This window comes from Lathamus discolor, chromosome 1 (assembly GCF_037157495.1).
Source record: "Lathamus discolor isolate bLatDis1 chromosome 1, bLatDis1.hap1, whole genome shotgun sequence".
Lineage (NCBI taxonomy): Eukaryota > Metazoa > Chordata > Aves > Psittaciformes > Psittacidae > Lathamus > Lathamus discolor.
The window spans coordinates 79,113,619-79,128,809 of NC_088884.1; the positions used below are offsets into that span (position 1 = coordinate 79,113,619).

Consider the following 15,191-nt stretch of genomic DNA (forward strand, 5'->3'; position numbering starts at 1 on the left):
GTTTCTCAAGATGCCCAAGAGCCTCAAAGAGTTACCAAAACTCAGTTTGGCCCTCATACCTGTGAGATGTGCTTGGAGAAACAGTGGCCACTGGGGAGATTCACCACTCTGTTTTTATTCCTCCTGGCTTTGGCAGGAGCTAACTTACTAGAAGAGAGAATGAGGGCATGTGGGAGTACATGAGGCATAGGAGAAATGGATCTGGGCACGCATGTACCTCTTGTCATGCCTGCAGACCTAGGACAATTCATGCATGCTGTGAACTCACCACCGCCGTTCTTGTAGCAGAGGTACGGGAACCTCCACACGTTACCCAGACCAATGATCTCGCCGGCCACAGACAGCACAAACTCCATTTTGCTGCTCCATTGGCCTCTCTCTTCCATTTCCTCCTGTTTTATCTCTTCGGGAGCTGCAAGGACCCCATTGGGCTCTCCTTCCTTAGCCACAGCTCTTGTCATGTCTCTGTGGGATAGAGGAAGAAGAGAGCATGGAATGTAGGGAGCTGATGTGGGACATGTGGGAAGAGGAGGGATGGGACCAGTCATCACAACAGATGTGTTCCTAGTATCAGTGTGAGTTTCCCTCATCCTCTGGAAAATGGCTTCTTTAGTGTCAGCTCAAAGCATTTTCCCCAAGTTATGTCTGTGAGACAGAAGGTCTGTGCTGAAGGGACATAGGAAAGGTGAGGCAGATCCACCTGCACCATCCTTTGCTGGACACAGCCTGAATTCACCCTTCTCTCCCACTGTCCTCTTCCTCACCCTTCCCTGACCACCAGCCCTAGTGCACCTCTATCTGCCCCTCCGCACCCTGACTAAATGCATCTCCATCATTGTTGGAGAGTCCTCAGCCAGGACTTGGAAAACCACAGTTCGGACAAAGAGAACAGGAGCTGGAGGTGAAGTGGGGTTTGCAGGCAGGAGTTCCCCTTCCCTGTGTGCTTTATATAGCAGCTGTCTCCTGGAATGGTTTCAGAGGGCAGCATAGTAATATTATATATTAATAGTCTGAACAAGAATGGACAACCTACCATCTTCCTTCAAGGCATTGCAAGAAGCACTGCTTTTGACCCCCTTAACACCATGTTACACTATATATAGCCTGCCACATTCGCAAGTGGATACACATGCTTATTTGACCTGGGCTCCCTTCAGTCACAAACAAGCAAAACATGAATCCTACTCCTTTGCCCGAACCTGCAAAGAATACAGAGGAAAGAAACAAAGCCCATGAGATGAGCAAAATGACCTCATACTTGTGAGGTGTTCCAGGTGTGAGCAATGCTGAGATTAGACAAGTCATTGCAGTGAAAACGTTAGTAGGAAAAAGCCCAGCCTTGGAAATATGGAGCAAAGTCACTGTTAGAGAAGACACAGTGAATGTGACTGAGCCTCTAGGGTGGTATAAGAAAGACATTCTCCAGTCTGTACTAAATCCTGAAATATGTTTAGCATCAACTTAATTAAGCAGAGTTAGTGGCTGTTTGTCACAAGATACAATTTTCTACCATACACAGAGTCCTTTATTTGGCTAATTTAAATCCAGCTAGAATTCACACAAACCAGACTGAATCTTATTTTCAACAACATTTTCATATTGTTTATGGGCATTTAATTATGAGAAGGAAGTTTTCTGAGGTAGGGATGCACATGTGAGTCCAGAGAGAAAGCACAGACCTAAGACGAGCAGGGGAATCGATGAACTAAGCCTGGGAAGTCCTAACTCTAGCTACATCTCACTGGTTGCATTACTGAGCAGAAGTTGGCTTTTGAAGAGGGGCCTGGCATTAGCAAGAGACACACATCCTCATGTTGGCATTAGGAAACTATGCTGGAAACAAGCCTCTCCAAAGCAGTGGCATCTCTGCTTCCATTCTTACCATCTGAGATTGCTAAGAAATCAGGGCTTTGTTCCTTCACATTAACTTACAGATTAGGTTTGCTGGCGGTTTGATAGTTTTTTAATAGCACATCTATCATTCCTTCCGTGCCTCCTATGGGAACATCCTTATCTCCAGGGAGCAGCAGGGACAGCAATCTGCATCCCACACACTGAACTCTGTCACTGCCCTGGATCTGCTCTGGAACACTTCAGCTTACTCTCTCCCAGGCAAAGTCCAAGCACAGCTCTGGAAGTTGCTCAGGCCTGGGTCCTCTCCCAGTCAGAAAGTCAGTGGTGAGCAAGATCTCATCACCCTTGATGTCCTCTACCTGAGAGGACTACCAAACCCATCCATCAACCTTCTGAACCAAGATGGCTGACCAGGACCGTAATGGCAAACTTCCCTCCCTCCTTGTGCCTCCCCAGTCATCTCTCCCTGGGTTAGCAGCAGAGTATGAGACATCTCATGGGGAGCAGGGAGTCTGACCTGACTGGGAATAACAGCAAGTGTAGTTCTAACGTCAGACTGGCCCAGCAGCCTAGAAACACCATGGCACTCGTTCGAGTGTAGTTTTCAATGAGGTAAGGGGAAAGCAGGAGAAAGAACTGTTTAACTATGCTTGCACTTACTCCATGTAAAACAGCATCATTATCACCATGTCTCATTTGGTTCTGTAAGCTGCTCAGTGCAAATGAAATGATCTTCTAAATGCTAACCCTCTGGATATATTAGGCCCTGGGGCAAAGAAAGATGCATGCATACAAAAAGACAACTTCTGCTGAATGTTCAGTAGAAGTTTTTTGGCACAAGGCATGTTTCCTTCTTCTGATATTCAAGTAAAGAAAGGAAACCAGATCTCACAGCCTGATACACCAATTGCTCTCTAAATGCCCAGGGCAACAACAGACTTTGTTCCCCCAATCTGCCTCCATTCTGAAGGGCCCATCCTATTCACTTTGAAATCAGCAGTAGATTTCCACGGGCTCTGAAGGCAGAGAGCTGAATCCCATGAGAGCATAAACACTGCCTTTAGTAAGGGGGACTGCAAGGAGAACAGGGGGGAGCATAAACCACAGAGGAGGGCAACCGGGGATCAGTGAAGACCATCCTCCAGGCCATAAGCAGCCTCTTCAAAAAACATTGCAGAAAGATTCTGGTCCCCTATTAAATTTGAGAGGATATTTTTTTTTGAGTTATTTTCAATAAAGGCTTATATGTGGAAAAGAAAGAAGTCTGGAGAAGGACTTTTTACAAGGGCATGTGGGGACAGAACAAGGAGAAATGGCTTTAAACTGACAGAGGAGAGATACAGATTAAACATTAGGAAGAAGTTCTTCACTATGAGGGTGGTGAGGCACTGGAACAGGTTGCCCAGAGGAGCTGGGGGTTCCCCATCCCTGGAAGTGTTCAAGGAGCTAGATTATCTTTAAGGTCTCTTCCAACCAGAACCATTTTATGATTCTATGATATACATGCAGTACTGCAGTGGGCACAATCAGTTTCAATGTCAAATGCAGATGTGCCAGGGCACTTCTGGAAGCAACCTCCTTTTTCCCCAGCCCTTGCCCTTTATGGCTCATATGCTGGAAAGCACCTATTTACTCATATGGATTGCACTGCCCCAAGCCCACCAAGTACTACAATACGTGGGTCTACACTTGGATGTGAAGCTGAATCAGTCCTCTGACAAGCTCATCCAAACCTCCAACCCCATATTTAAAGAAGGTGGTGCAAATCAGAACTCAAGGTACACATCCTAAATGCTGGCTGATGCAGAGCTAGCAGCTCTGCAGCTCACCAACAGCTTGGAGGTCCTCCCAGTGCCAACACTGGCCCTTTCACTTAGCTCACCTGCTGGGCTGGATCAGGAGGTTGAAATACAAGGTCCTCCCGCCAGTCTTTTCTCATTTTCAAAGCCCAGGCAAGGCCCCTCTCCCCACTGCCTGCCTGCAGCAAGGCTTGCCAGCTAGCTAATCAGTTCATTCAGATGCTGCGGCACAGCCTCCTCATCTTTGAGAGGAGCAGAGCTCCACGCACTGTCAAATGTGAGAGAAAAAAATAACACGTACTTAATGAAACGTGTTTGATCTGTCACAGTCCTTGGCACGTTCCAATTTGCTGCAGTCCAGGGCACATTATCAAGTACAACGATGCTTAAGTCGAGGCTTATTGAGGATGTCATGAGAAGCTGACAGGAGAGGACTTAGCTAATTCTTTGCTTTTACTCTTTCAATACAAGGTGGGTCCAGCCTATGTCTACTAATATTTGTGGTTTACCTGTTTATATGTTAGACCTGTTTGACACATGGAGGTGGGGGAGGATCGCAATCGAGCTGCCTCCTGTCACCTAACCTCAGGAAGGGAATGCACTGAATGCCAGCCTCCATTTCAGGACACCGGGATGAGGGCTTTGACACCTCTCCTCTGGCTCCTGAATAGGTCAACACAGAGGACAGAAGCTGGGACACTGCAGTGGGGAGCAGGGCTGGGACAAACACAGACCATGTGGGAAGATGCAGCACTTGTAGCTTCATTTTCCTGTTTTAAAAAGGAAAATGCAGGGATATAATCAGGAATATAATCAGGAAAGCACCCTGATTAATAGAAGCAAACCTCTAGGAAGAGGTGGTAGATTAAACCAGTGCCCAGAGTTTTGGCCCTTCGTGCCACAAGCTTCAGCTTCTCCCTTCCCAGACAAAGCAACACACAGCATCACACATCCCCACTACTTCCCTTTCTGCTTTGCCTGCTGTTTCTAGCCTATTCACACACCTCCTGGCTCTTTTCCTGAGCATCTAATCCTACTGTGCCCCTGCCCTATATGTGCTCAGGCCAGATGGGGACTCAAACAACTTCTTGTTTCCAGCTAGGAACAATTTGGCTCCCCCACAGCAGCCGCAGCCCCCCCACGCTGTGTAACATCCTCCCCGACAGGCAGATATTTTCTTCTCCCTTTGGATGCCTCTCTTCTTAACACACATCTTTAGAGAAAAGGCTTTGCCCCTCGCTGCCTGTCTGCACGTTTTCTGCTGTTCCTTCACCAAATTTTGGAGAAAAATCCGCCGACTCCTTTGTCCCCAGCCTCTCTTTTCCCTCTGCCATAGATTTTCCAGCTGTTAAGTTGCCACCTCAACTCCCTCTGACCTCTCCAGTCTCCTCTAGAAGTGCCATGCTGTATTTTCAACCCTAAGTACTTTGAGGGGTTGCCTTTCCCCAGGCCTGGAGCATCCTTTGCAGACCTGCACCCTGTTGTGTCCCCACAGAGAGAAGGGGGCTTCCTCTGTGAGCAGTGCCAAAAGGCAGATCTGTTTGAAATGGTACGGGGCTCGGTGCATAGAGGTAGCCACATTTTTCCCCACTAGAGTTATTGCTGAGAAAATAAGAATACACCTGGATTGCCCTAGACACTGGAAAAAGAGCAGGCAGCCTTAAACACAGACCACACCAACAAATTGCCTTCTCCAGCATTAGTGAGGTAGCCCAGTCTCCCCTTGGTTACAGATTTTGGGCTGTGTTTCTCCCACACCTACCTCCATGGGATTCTTCAAGTATGGCAAAAAAGGCAAGAAAAGCCAAGGGTAACTCCAAATTCCCGTGGGCACTCACCAGCAGGGTCTGATACGGTGAATGCACCATGCAGAGATGGAGGAGAACAGCATTTATCGGCTTTGTTCAGGAACAAGCTGTGACTAAACGGAGGGAGGAAGGAATCAGCAAAAGAGGAGAATGAAAGTGTCCCTTGAAAGCAAAACATGGTGGTATCCTCAGCCTCTTCCAGGGCAAAAAGGGCTTATTCAGGGCTGCTCAAGTGATAAAAGGAACAAGAGAACGGTGAGAGAGAGCCTCTTAGGGGTTTGGCACCAGAGGAATAAGCCATTAGAGATCCTCCTAAAGCTTTCCTTCCCGCAAACTTACTGCCTGTTCCCAACTACTGTCACACAGAAGCTCCTACTGCTGGGAAGTTAACATCCTCCGTTTGACCTCTTCTGCTGTTTTATCTTAAGGCAAAGGAGAGGAGGACAATCTCAACACAGAACAGTGAAATGGAGGGAACAGTGAATAGAGATGGGATTTAAAAGTAGCCGATAGCACTTATTAGAGGGAGCACAGTTTTAAAGCACCTTGGGACACTCAGGTGCTGCCTGAGATGCAGAAAGCAGAATTGCAGGTGACGATGCAGACATCTGCACTGCATCTGTATTTCTTGGTCTCATTTTGAAACAAACAGCAACCAAGCATGTAAACTGCAATTTAAGGTGGAATCAGAAAGGAAGCGAGCTGGGCTGTGCTGCAAAAGGAGGAGCAGGAGGACACAGAAAATTCTCTGGTTGCACAATATGAGCCAGCACTTACTCGGCAGCTGAAACCCTGCATTGCATTCCAATGGCAGGGGCGGCTGTGGGAGCAGAGACAGAAAATCAGAGCTCAGTGAGGAACAGCAGTGCCAAGGTACAGCTTAAGGAGCAAACCCTGTTAGATCAGCGTGTGTGAGCTGCTACTGGAATAGGTTGTATCTGCAGGATGAACAGGAAAACAACAGCAGTAGAAGCAAGTGCTTTCCAGCCGATCTAAGAGCAGCTACGGAAGCAGGGGCAGCTGCTTCAACCATGGCTGCTTCCAAACCTGCTGCTGCTGGAGAGCTGCTCACTCCAGCTGCAAAAAGGAGAAAGGCAAAGGAATATGTAGCATGAGGAAACTGATCAACTTGAGGACAGCAGTCAGAATTAAAATGCCTTTCACTTCAAGCTGCTGAAAGCTAGTTGGCTTCTTTACTCCTTCTAATTAATTTCCAGGTTGTGTGGGCTGCAGGGCATTCTCAAAGCATCTGTTCAGCAAGGTACATGGGGCACAGGAGGCTGTTACAAGGACCAGATCCTGCTTACATTTTCAGCATGAAATAAGAGCAACACTTCTGCAGTTACTGTTTGCTTACTGACACCAGTAAGAGTGAGATAAGGAGCCACTCCGAGTTCACTAATGACATGTACATCTTTGGTATAGGCTGCAAGGATTATAGAGCATCATCCTTCAGGTTACAACCCCCCCTGCTCAGGAGGGGACCCAATGTCTCCTGCCCTGGCCTCTGCTGTCAGGACAGAAGAGCCTCCAAAGTATCTAATGGTGCCTAGACTCTTCTGAGGATCAGTGGCAAATCCCTCACTAAAAGCAGTGTAGGCTGCTGTTCTCAGTGCGAGTTCAGCCTCTGTCGGTCAGTGGCTCACATCCCTGCTCTCAGCTACAGAAACACAGAGGTGGTTTCTTACTTCAGCCTAGAAAAAAGACTAACTGATGCAGTCCATAAGCAGGGCGTAAATAGGTCAGAAAGCAGCCTTTGCGTCAAACCGTATACTCTCAAGTCCACCACTCAGCCCATACTCTGATTGCATCCACCGCACACAGCATGCAGCCAGGAGGGGATCCACCTTTATCTTTCGGAGCACCACAGTGACAGGTCTCCTACGGGCACAGAGCCAGGCTGGCCCCATGGAGCCACTCACCCGGCGGCCAGAGGTGCGCAAGCTGCGCCTGCGGGGCGGGTGAACGGCCGCAAACGGGCGCCGCAGGGGCACGGCGGGGCAGTGACCCGCAGTGCAGCCCGCAGCCGCCCCTCAGGGACAGGGCAGAGTCCACAAGAGGACACAGTGCCTATAGGGCTGCCACCTCAGAGGGGCGGAAAATTCCCAGAACAAGGAACACCGCCCACAGCCCTAGGCAGGGCAGGGCTGGGGGGCGGAGGCTGATAGCCCCCAGCGCTGCGGCCCGGCCACCGGCTGCTGATGCAGGTCAGCCTGAGGGTGGAGGGTGAGCGAAGCATGGGCAGCAAAGCAGCTCCCTCTCCTCCGCACGCCTGCACAAGAATCCTAATCTGTGCAGCGCCTAAAACCTGAACCTTACAGTCGCTTCCCTGGGGCTGCTGCTTTGGGGCAGGATAGCAGAGGTAGCAAATGTCTCCAAAAGTCTGGTTTGAAGGCGGGGGAGCAGCGCGGGGGATTTGGCATCGCACTGCTCTAGGCATTGTTTAGCTAAACTCCCCCAGGCAGGCACACCTGCCTAACCTCCCAAAAGCACAGCCTGCGGGCATCTGCTACCCGTGGTGAGAAACCGGGGGCACGGGGGAAGAGTACTCAAGCACAACCTTCCCAAAAGGCAGATGAGGTTATGGCATGACACATTACGTTATGCCTCCCAGCGTGGAACATGAAGGGAGCCAACGGTTTATCTAGCAGAGCCCAGGTGTGTGTGCATAGCCATCACCAGAGCAGCAGAGCAGTGCCACACAGGCCCCCTGACATGGTCATCCGTGCACTGAGCTCCCTGTTCAGGGAGTCCAGCACCCCAGATCCTGCTCAGGGGCGGGCTGGGGATCTATCTGTCTGACCCTGGGCAGGCTCAGCCGTCTCCAGCTGGTGCACAGGACACCAGGTGAAATCAGGATAGGCAGAAGCATGTGTGTGGACTATGACTCCAGCAGTGCTGTAACCCCTTCCTAGCAGTGCCTGCTGTAATGCCGCATTGCAACGCAGTGGGACTGCATCCCACCTGCACCCTCCAAGAGGTGGGTGATCTGCAGCCTAGGGTACCAAATCTTTCCTGTAGCCCTGCACAGGAGCACAGGCAGGTAGAGATAAGGTGCAGGGGTCATTAGCTTGCCCTCTTCAAGGACCACATCTGCACCCAGGAATCCAGCAGAGTTGGGCTGTTGCAGAGCTGCAGAGGTCAGGTCCAAGGTTCAGACTCTCATATCAGCAGCTGTCAAAGAGGAAAAACTGGGGCAATGGCATTTCCAATGGCACTAGATGAAAGCCCTGATTAGTAGTGATTACTTCAAAAGCACTGTTGATTTAAGGAAACACAGATCAAATGTTATGAAACCCCCATGTGCTCTGCCTGGGTTTGTTCACAAATATGCCCACAGATCCCCAGAGTTTAGCACATGCACAAAATGTGCTGTCTCACTGTCTCCTTCCTACACAGGAACAAATTTGGTGAAGCCTCTAAGGCAAGAACAAGGAGCACACTCCTAAGCACATCGTTTAGAGCTGCAGCCCCCAAGTCAAGCTCACTGGGCCAGGGCCAGCACCTCTGCAGAACAGCACAGAAGGAGAGAGTCATCGCCTCATGCCTGCAGGAGCTGAGATGCCTATAGTCTACCCTACCCCCACCACCCTCCCTCCCATACCTGTTATCACCTAGCTGTCAGTGTCCTTCATCCCCATCCCTGCCTGGCCCACTTTCATGTATCTTCTCAATCTTTCTGCTGTCCAAGTCCTTTTCTCTCTCTGCTGCTGCAGCCTTCAGTACCAATTACCCATCCTTCGGACATCCCTTTGCTCTGCAGCTTCCTGGCAGCCTTTAACAACATCATTACTCATTCTTTCCTTTATGAACCATTGAAAAAAAGACCTCTTCTCTGGGATGATCCAACTGTTTATTTGCTCTCCATCCTCCAGCTCTCTCCTCCTTTACTTAATGTTGGGAAGATTTTTCCCTTGCGGATTTACAGGCCCACTCCCCATAGCACAGCAGGCAGTTGGTGCATAGCAGTTGGCAGCAGGAGAACTGACCAGAGACAGTGGCACTCCCAGCGTGACACACACATTCAGTGTGACACACACTTCCAACCAGATCTACTCAGTGACCAAACACCCAACTCACCTGAACCCAGTGCAGGTCTACCCCAGGCAAGCCCGTCCTGCCCCACTGGACTCCAAGCAGTGTTTCCACTGAGTGTCAAAGAGAGACAGCAAGAGTTAAGACAAAGACTCCCCTCTCTCCTCCTCCCGTCCCTCCCCTCCACCAGCTCCCTCCACCAAACCATCACCCAGCTCACGTGTAGGTGGTGCAGGTGGTGGGACGATTGGAAGGGAGGTGCATCAGGGCAGCAGAACTTTCTCCCCAGCTCCCTTACAACATACCGCTCCCCGGACCTTGAACTGCAGCCCTGACAGTAAAGCAAGAGAAGAAAGCAGCCATGGTCAGGCAGGGGGAAGGCCCCAGGTTTGCAAAGATCAACCCCAGCAGCCAGCGGAGTGACTCCAGGTCCTCCCAACCTCATCAGGAGGGAACTTTCCCTTGCAGACTCCACAGCATGGGCCAAGCTGGCCAACATGCATCCTTTACCAGCGCATTAGTGGGACAGTGGCATCCCTTAAATCATCCTGCAAATGTGCAGAATGGATCGTCTCCATCTTCAGGGACCACTACACAAAACCTTCTTCAGAAGCCAAGCTCAAGCCTCACCAACACCATCAAGCAGGTGGGACAAAAGGCAGAGAGCGGGTGGAGGTGGGATGGTTGTCCCAGGCTCATGCAGACCCCTCCATGCCTGTGCCAGGCACTGTGAATGCAAACACAGCTCTTAAGGACCAGGCTCTGTCAGCAGGGAGAGATACTGCCAGAGTCTTTATTTTATGATGCCTGTATGCTCGCTAGCAGTGAACAATCGCCCTGTGCCTTTGCCCTGGCAGCTTTCTCTGTATGCATCTCAGCCCAACGCACTTTTCCAGGGCTGCTATGACCAATACCAGCCGTAGACATTCCCATATTTCCTATTCCCTCAAGACAGTTCAGCTCAGATTTTATCTCTAAAAATGTTATATTAATGCCATTACTGTTTTGTCTTTGGCTTTGCCTGTCGATGTGCCTCCAAATTCCTACTGAACTTTTCTCGTATCCATGTGGTTAAACCACAGCAGCACATGGGATGGAAGCTAGGACACATCCAGCACATGTCCCAGTCTGCTCGCCTATGTCAGAGCTCACCAGGTGAGCATCCCCAGCACCCTCAGTGGGCAACATGGGAGCTGACTTCCCACATGAGGGAAGTGGTAGGTTTGCATGCTTGCGTGCTTTATAGAGGTCATTTTTAATGTTGTCCCTCCGTGGAATCCTCCCTGGATGCCAGAAGCCAGTGAAGCAGACCACGTTAGGGCACACCGGATTGCCCTGGGGACAAGCGATGTTGGAGATGTGCGTAACGTGAGTCACCCTTGTGCCTGGTTGGATCATCAGGATAAATCACTGATGCCAGTGCCAGAAAAAGGACTCCTACTCTGGGGGAGTTATTTACTACTACCTCAGCTGACACTGGGGGCGGCCGGTCTGAGCTCACATTGCTGGGCAGTGCAAAGAGGGTGCAGAGCAGCTCAGGGTGGACATCCCCAGGGACAGGGAGTTCTGAGCCAGCCCAGCTCTGCCCTGGAGGCCCTACTCAGGCAATGGGGCCAAGGGGGTAGAGGGTTAATCCAGGATTAAACTTTCCAAACATGCCATTTTTGAAAGCCCTAGGTTTCACCTACCTTCTGGACTGCTTGAGTGGACTGGTCCCATACCCAAAGAAATACAGTCTGATTCTTCCCTTGCATGGGCTGGGATCAACATCAGAGCAGGCAGACTCCATCTTCTGCCTTCTGGGAGTCATCACTGAAGTCCTGAAAGACTGCAAGGTGAACATCTTGTGCTGGCTACACAACACAGGCCCTGCGCTGCCTCTGTCCCTGCTAATGACGGACAGTGCTGCTGCCCATCATGCCACAGAGGACTGCTGTGACCCAGCACAGCTGAGGAAAAGGTGCAGTAGAGGTTATCCAGATATGAAAAGGGGATTGAGATAAGCCTAGGTAAGCATAGCTGACCTAAAAACTTGATTTATCCACATTGAAGTGTTTTGCAGGAATATCACATTTTTTTACAGAACTGTAGATGGGAAATGACCTGTGACATTAAGGTAAAAGAAGAAGAAAGTCAACCTAAATGAAAACTTCATCCAACAATGTGCAAAAATCATTCTCTAGCAGGAAAAAAAGGCGGCTATTTCTGTTTTTCAGCCCAGAAGGTACCAGAAGTTACACTCATGCTTCAGAGAGCCCCACCAGGCAGTAATTCAGTGGTTTCAAATCCTGCTGCAGGTATGGGGCACCTTTATGGGGCACTGCAGCTGCCTCCACATGAGGGATTGCACTGGTGTGATGGCTCAGAGTGAAACTCAGAGGTCACCTTCTGACCAGCTCAGATGTGGGGGTATGGACTTTGTTCAGTCTCATCTGGGGGGAAGGCAAGCAAAGGGGCGACACATCCCTTACCACTGACTGCCACCTTCACTGGCAGACAGCCCCTGAGCAGGCACGCTGGGCTGCACAGCAGTGTAGGCAGGACAGGGCTGCTGAAGGACATGGCAATCCTACTGCAGGTCTCCCCACAGCACAGCATCCTCCCTTGCCATTTTCCCTGGCAGAGGCAGCTTCCCACAGGGGCTAACAGAGGGACTATGGGGCAGGCTGCAGAGTTGTAAGTGAGCCCAAGGAGGGGAGTCACAGCCTCAGCCGGCACAGGGAAGGAGCTCTGGGAACTTGCCTCCCTTTCTGCCTTCCCTTTTCTTTCCTCAGAGTGCGTGTTGGGTTTTCCCATTATTTGGGTCTCCCAACTGTCCTTGCTCGTCCAGACTAATCCAACCCTTTGACACCTTTGCTAACAGAAGAAATGCTGGGTCTCCCATGGGCAGCACCGCCGCTTCTTTGGTCTGGAACTTGCCTTGCTGATTGAATGCTATGCTTGCAGAGGAATTCCCCCTAGGCATTCATATAATTTATATTTTATGTTTATGGCTAATTTCTGCTTAAGTAAGGCTGTGACTTCCTATGGCAGTTTCACCATAATTGATCACAAGTGAACATCACTAAAGTAACAAGCACTAGAGGGGCCCCACAGAACCATGATGGGCTCTGGCAGCTGCAGCACCGATCCTGGAAAGGAGGAGGCTGTCAGGGCCCTCCACTTTTGGGAGTACAGACAGGGTGAAACGTCCACTATACCACAGCATCCTTCGTGGAGGAGAGGATGAGGCAAGTGCAAATGGCTTAGGACCCCACTGGGTAATAAAAGTGGTCAGGAGGGAGGATTAGCAATGCTGGGGAGACATCTGTGGTCTAACAACCTCTCCGAGTCTAAAAGCAATGTTTGCTGTTGATCAGACACCAAGGAGGACCACAGAAAAAAGGCAGTACATGGGTACACACCTCTGTGCTCCTTCTTTCCCTCCCTGCTTCCTCAGGGCAGCTGAGCCCATTGACACAGGACATTTGCTGTAAGAACAAATCCCACCTATGCAGAAGGCACAAGGATGCAAAGGACAAGTTCAGTCAGCAGGGAGAGAGAAGTGCAATGTTGCTGCCCAAAGGGATGCAACTAGAGACAGGTCAGATGGAGAAGGGGGTAACCAAGTCACTGGTAACTTCTAAGGAGTAACAACTTCCTGAATCCATCTTAGTGCTCCCCCAGACACACTTCCCTTATCTGCACCATGCAGATCCCCATCCTGCAGGCTGCTGACCAAATGAGCAGATGAGGGCTCAGCCAAACATCCTACTGTGAGGGATATACTCATTTTTACTGGCCTATAGGACACACTTCCACCTTTCTTGTCACTGAAATGTGCAACATGACCCACCCTGCATGATTCTTCAATAGCCACAGAAAACTCTCTTGTATACCATTAGAGGAAAAAGGAGAAGGACCTCTCAAGGCTTCTGGTTGAACATGCTGGGAGCCCCAGGGTTTGGGATGTTCCCCATGGGAGCAGACACATCCTGCTCCACAGGTCCACAGGTCTCTGCCCTGTGTGGACACTTCTGTCCATGGAGGAGGATGGCAGGGTCAACAGTACTATGCCCAGTCAGGGGGCTGAGACTCTTTCCCAGTCACCACTGATCTAAGCACTGCAATATGGGAAAAGCAGAGCCTGGTTTTCATGGACACATGGGCAGAAAGCTCAGTCGTCCTTCCAAGCACTAATGACCTGGGACTTCTATAGTTTTATGTCAACTTTTCATTTGAAATAAACCATAACAAACCCAACCTGTGAAAAACTTCGGGTCTTTGATCTCATCCCTATTTTCATGAAAATAATGAGTTGAATCCTCAGGTTGTTGCAGATTTTAGATTTTGAAGCTGGGAAACCTCCAGCAACCACACATCTCCTGCCTAAAGGACATCAGATCTGCAAGAGTCTTCCACAGACTGCAAGAGGAGGAGTACTGGGCTGATCTTGAATGCGATGAAAATCTCTTTCAGCGTATTCCAAATCATGACCAATCACCTATTCCCAAATCACCATATTCTTTTTTTCACCAAAATCCCTTCTAATTATGGAGTCTAAAAAAGTGCTGTGAGAAATATCACATCTGTAAGTTTCAAATATATTAATTGTAGATTTAGTCCATCAACCTTCTCAAGGAGCAATACAGAATATACTTAATTCGTATTTCAAGCCAGGTGGCACAGGTCCCAGTACTTTATCTTCCAGTACTTAAAGTCCTATCCAGTATCTTAAAGTCCTATCAAAAATAAGACTTTTATTTAAGTATGCCCAGCAAAACCTTTGGTTTTCTTGCTTATCTGACCTGCCAAGCTCATCCAAAGCTTTTCAGCAATTGGGCCATGTAGGAGCACAGAGGCCTGGGAGGTTTCCTGACTCATACATAACCAGGTCGATAAACCACATGCCCAATTCACTGGACACCAGACTATTTTGAAACCAAACAAGACACGAGCCTTTCAGCAGACTCTCACTTTGCCTAGATGCAGCTGAGCAGACTTCCTACATCAGCCATATTTGGGAGATAGCTGTGGACAATTAGTATTTTCTATTAGGGTTATAATATCTTCCCCGTGGGCCATACCTCTCATAGATATTACTGGAAAATTAAAGTATAATTCTGTTTAAGGTTAGAATTACATGAATAAAAATATCTGTTCCTGGAGCTCCTAATACGATTCACACAAAAATCCAACAGAAAAATAACCCTTCTGTATTGAACTCCATTCACTTAATTCCTACCAGCCAGTACCACAGGAGAGGGGCAGGGCTGACCACAGGGGCTCACCCATGGTTGTGCACACATCCTAGAAACCAACCTGCCCCAGTGGAAAATACACTGAGAAAAGGGAAAATAGGCTGGAAATAAGAAGAGCCAGTGAAGCCCCACAGATCAGTGGGATATCCCTCCTGGATGTTAAACCTGCACTATCACAAATCCTCCCAGCAGCAAACCCCTCAGTACCTGATGCTCATCAGAGTTCCACAGTCACCATAAATGAAGGTTCATACCCGTTTCCACCATCAACCTGTTTTCCATCTTAAGCCACCAGACTCCAACATTAAACTGGGGAAAACTAAGCCCGAGAACTTCGCATTGCCTAGAGGTCTCAACCAGTGATGCCACAGCCGGGGTCGCAGATCCCTGTTGGATACAGCTGACTGCAGAGAGAAGAAAACCTCAACGGGACAAGGAGAGAGGGGGAATAGGAA

At 49.4% G+C, this 15,191-nt stretch overlaps 1 protein-coding gene across 4 annotated transcripts in view; it reads right to left on the reverse strand.

The window, feature by feature from the left end:
- The window catches only part of SLC6A12 (solute carrier family 6 member 12), a 41,790-nt gene extending 32,015 nt beyond the window's left edge, over positions 1-9,775 (reverse strand). For 2 of the 4 annotated variants that reach the window (XR_010613372.1, XM_065682327.1), the window contains exons 1-3: positions 9,717-9,775; positions 9,542-9,609; positions 269-465 (exon numbers count right to left, since the gene is read on the reverse strand). Coding sequence is in view for 3 of the 4 variants with exons in the window: in XM_065682327.1 (XP_065538399.1) it covers positions 269-461 (193 nt within the window). In the remaining variant the exon portion in view is untranslated. Of the gene's footprint in view, positions 1-268; positions 466-5,415; positions 5,451-5,491; positions 5,575-9,541; positions 9,610-9,716 lie in introns of those variants that run through there. The other 2 variants (XM_065682336.1, XM_065682345.1) reach the window with 2 other exon arrangements.
- Between the last annotated feature and the right edge of the window lie 5,416 nt (positions 9,776-15,191).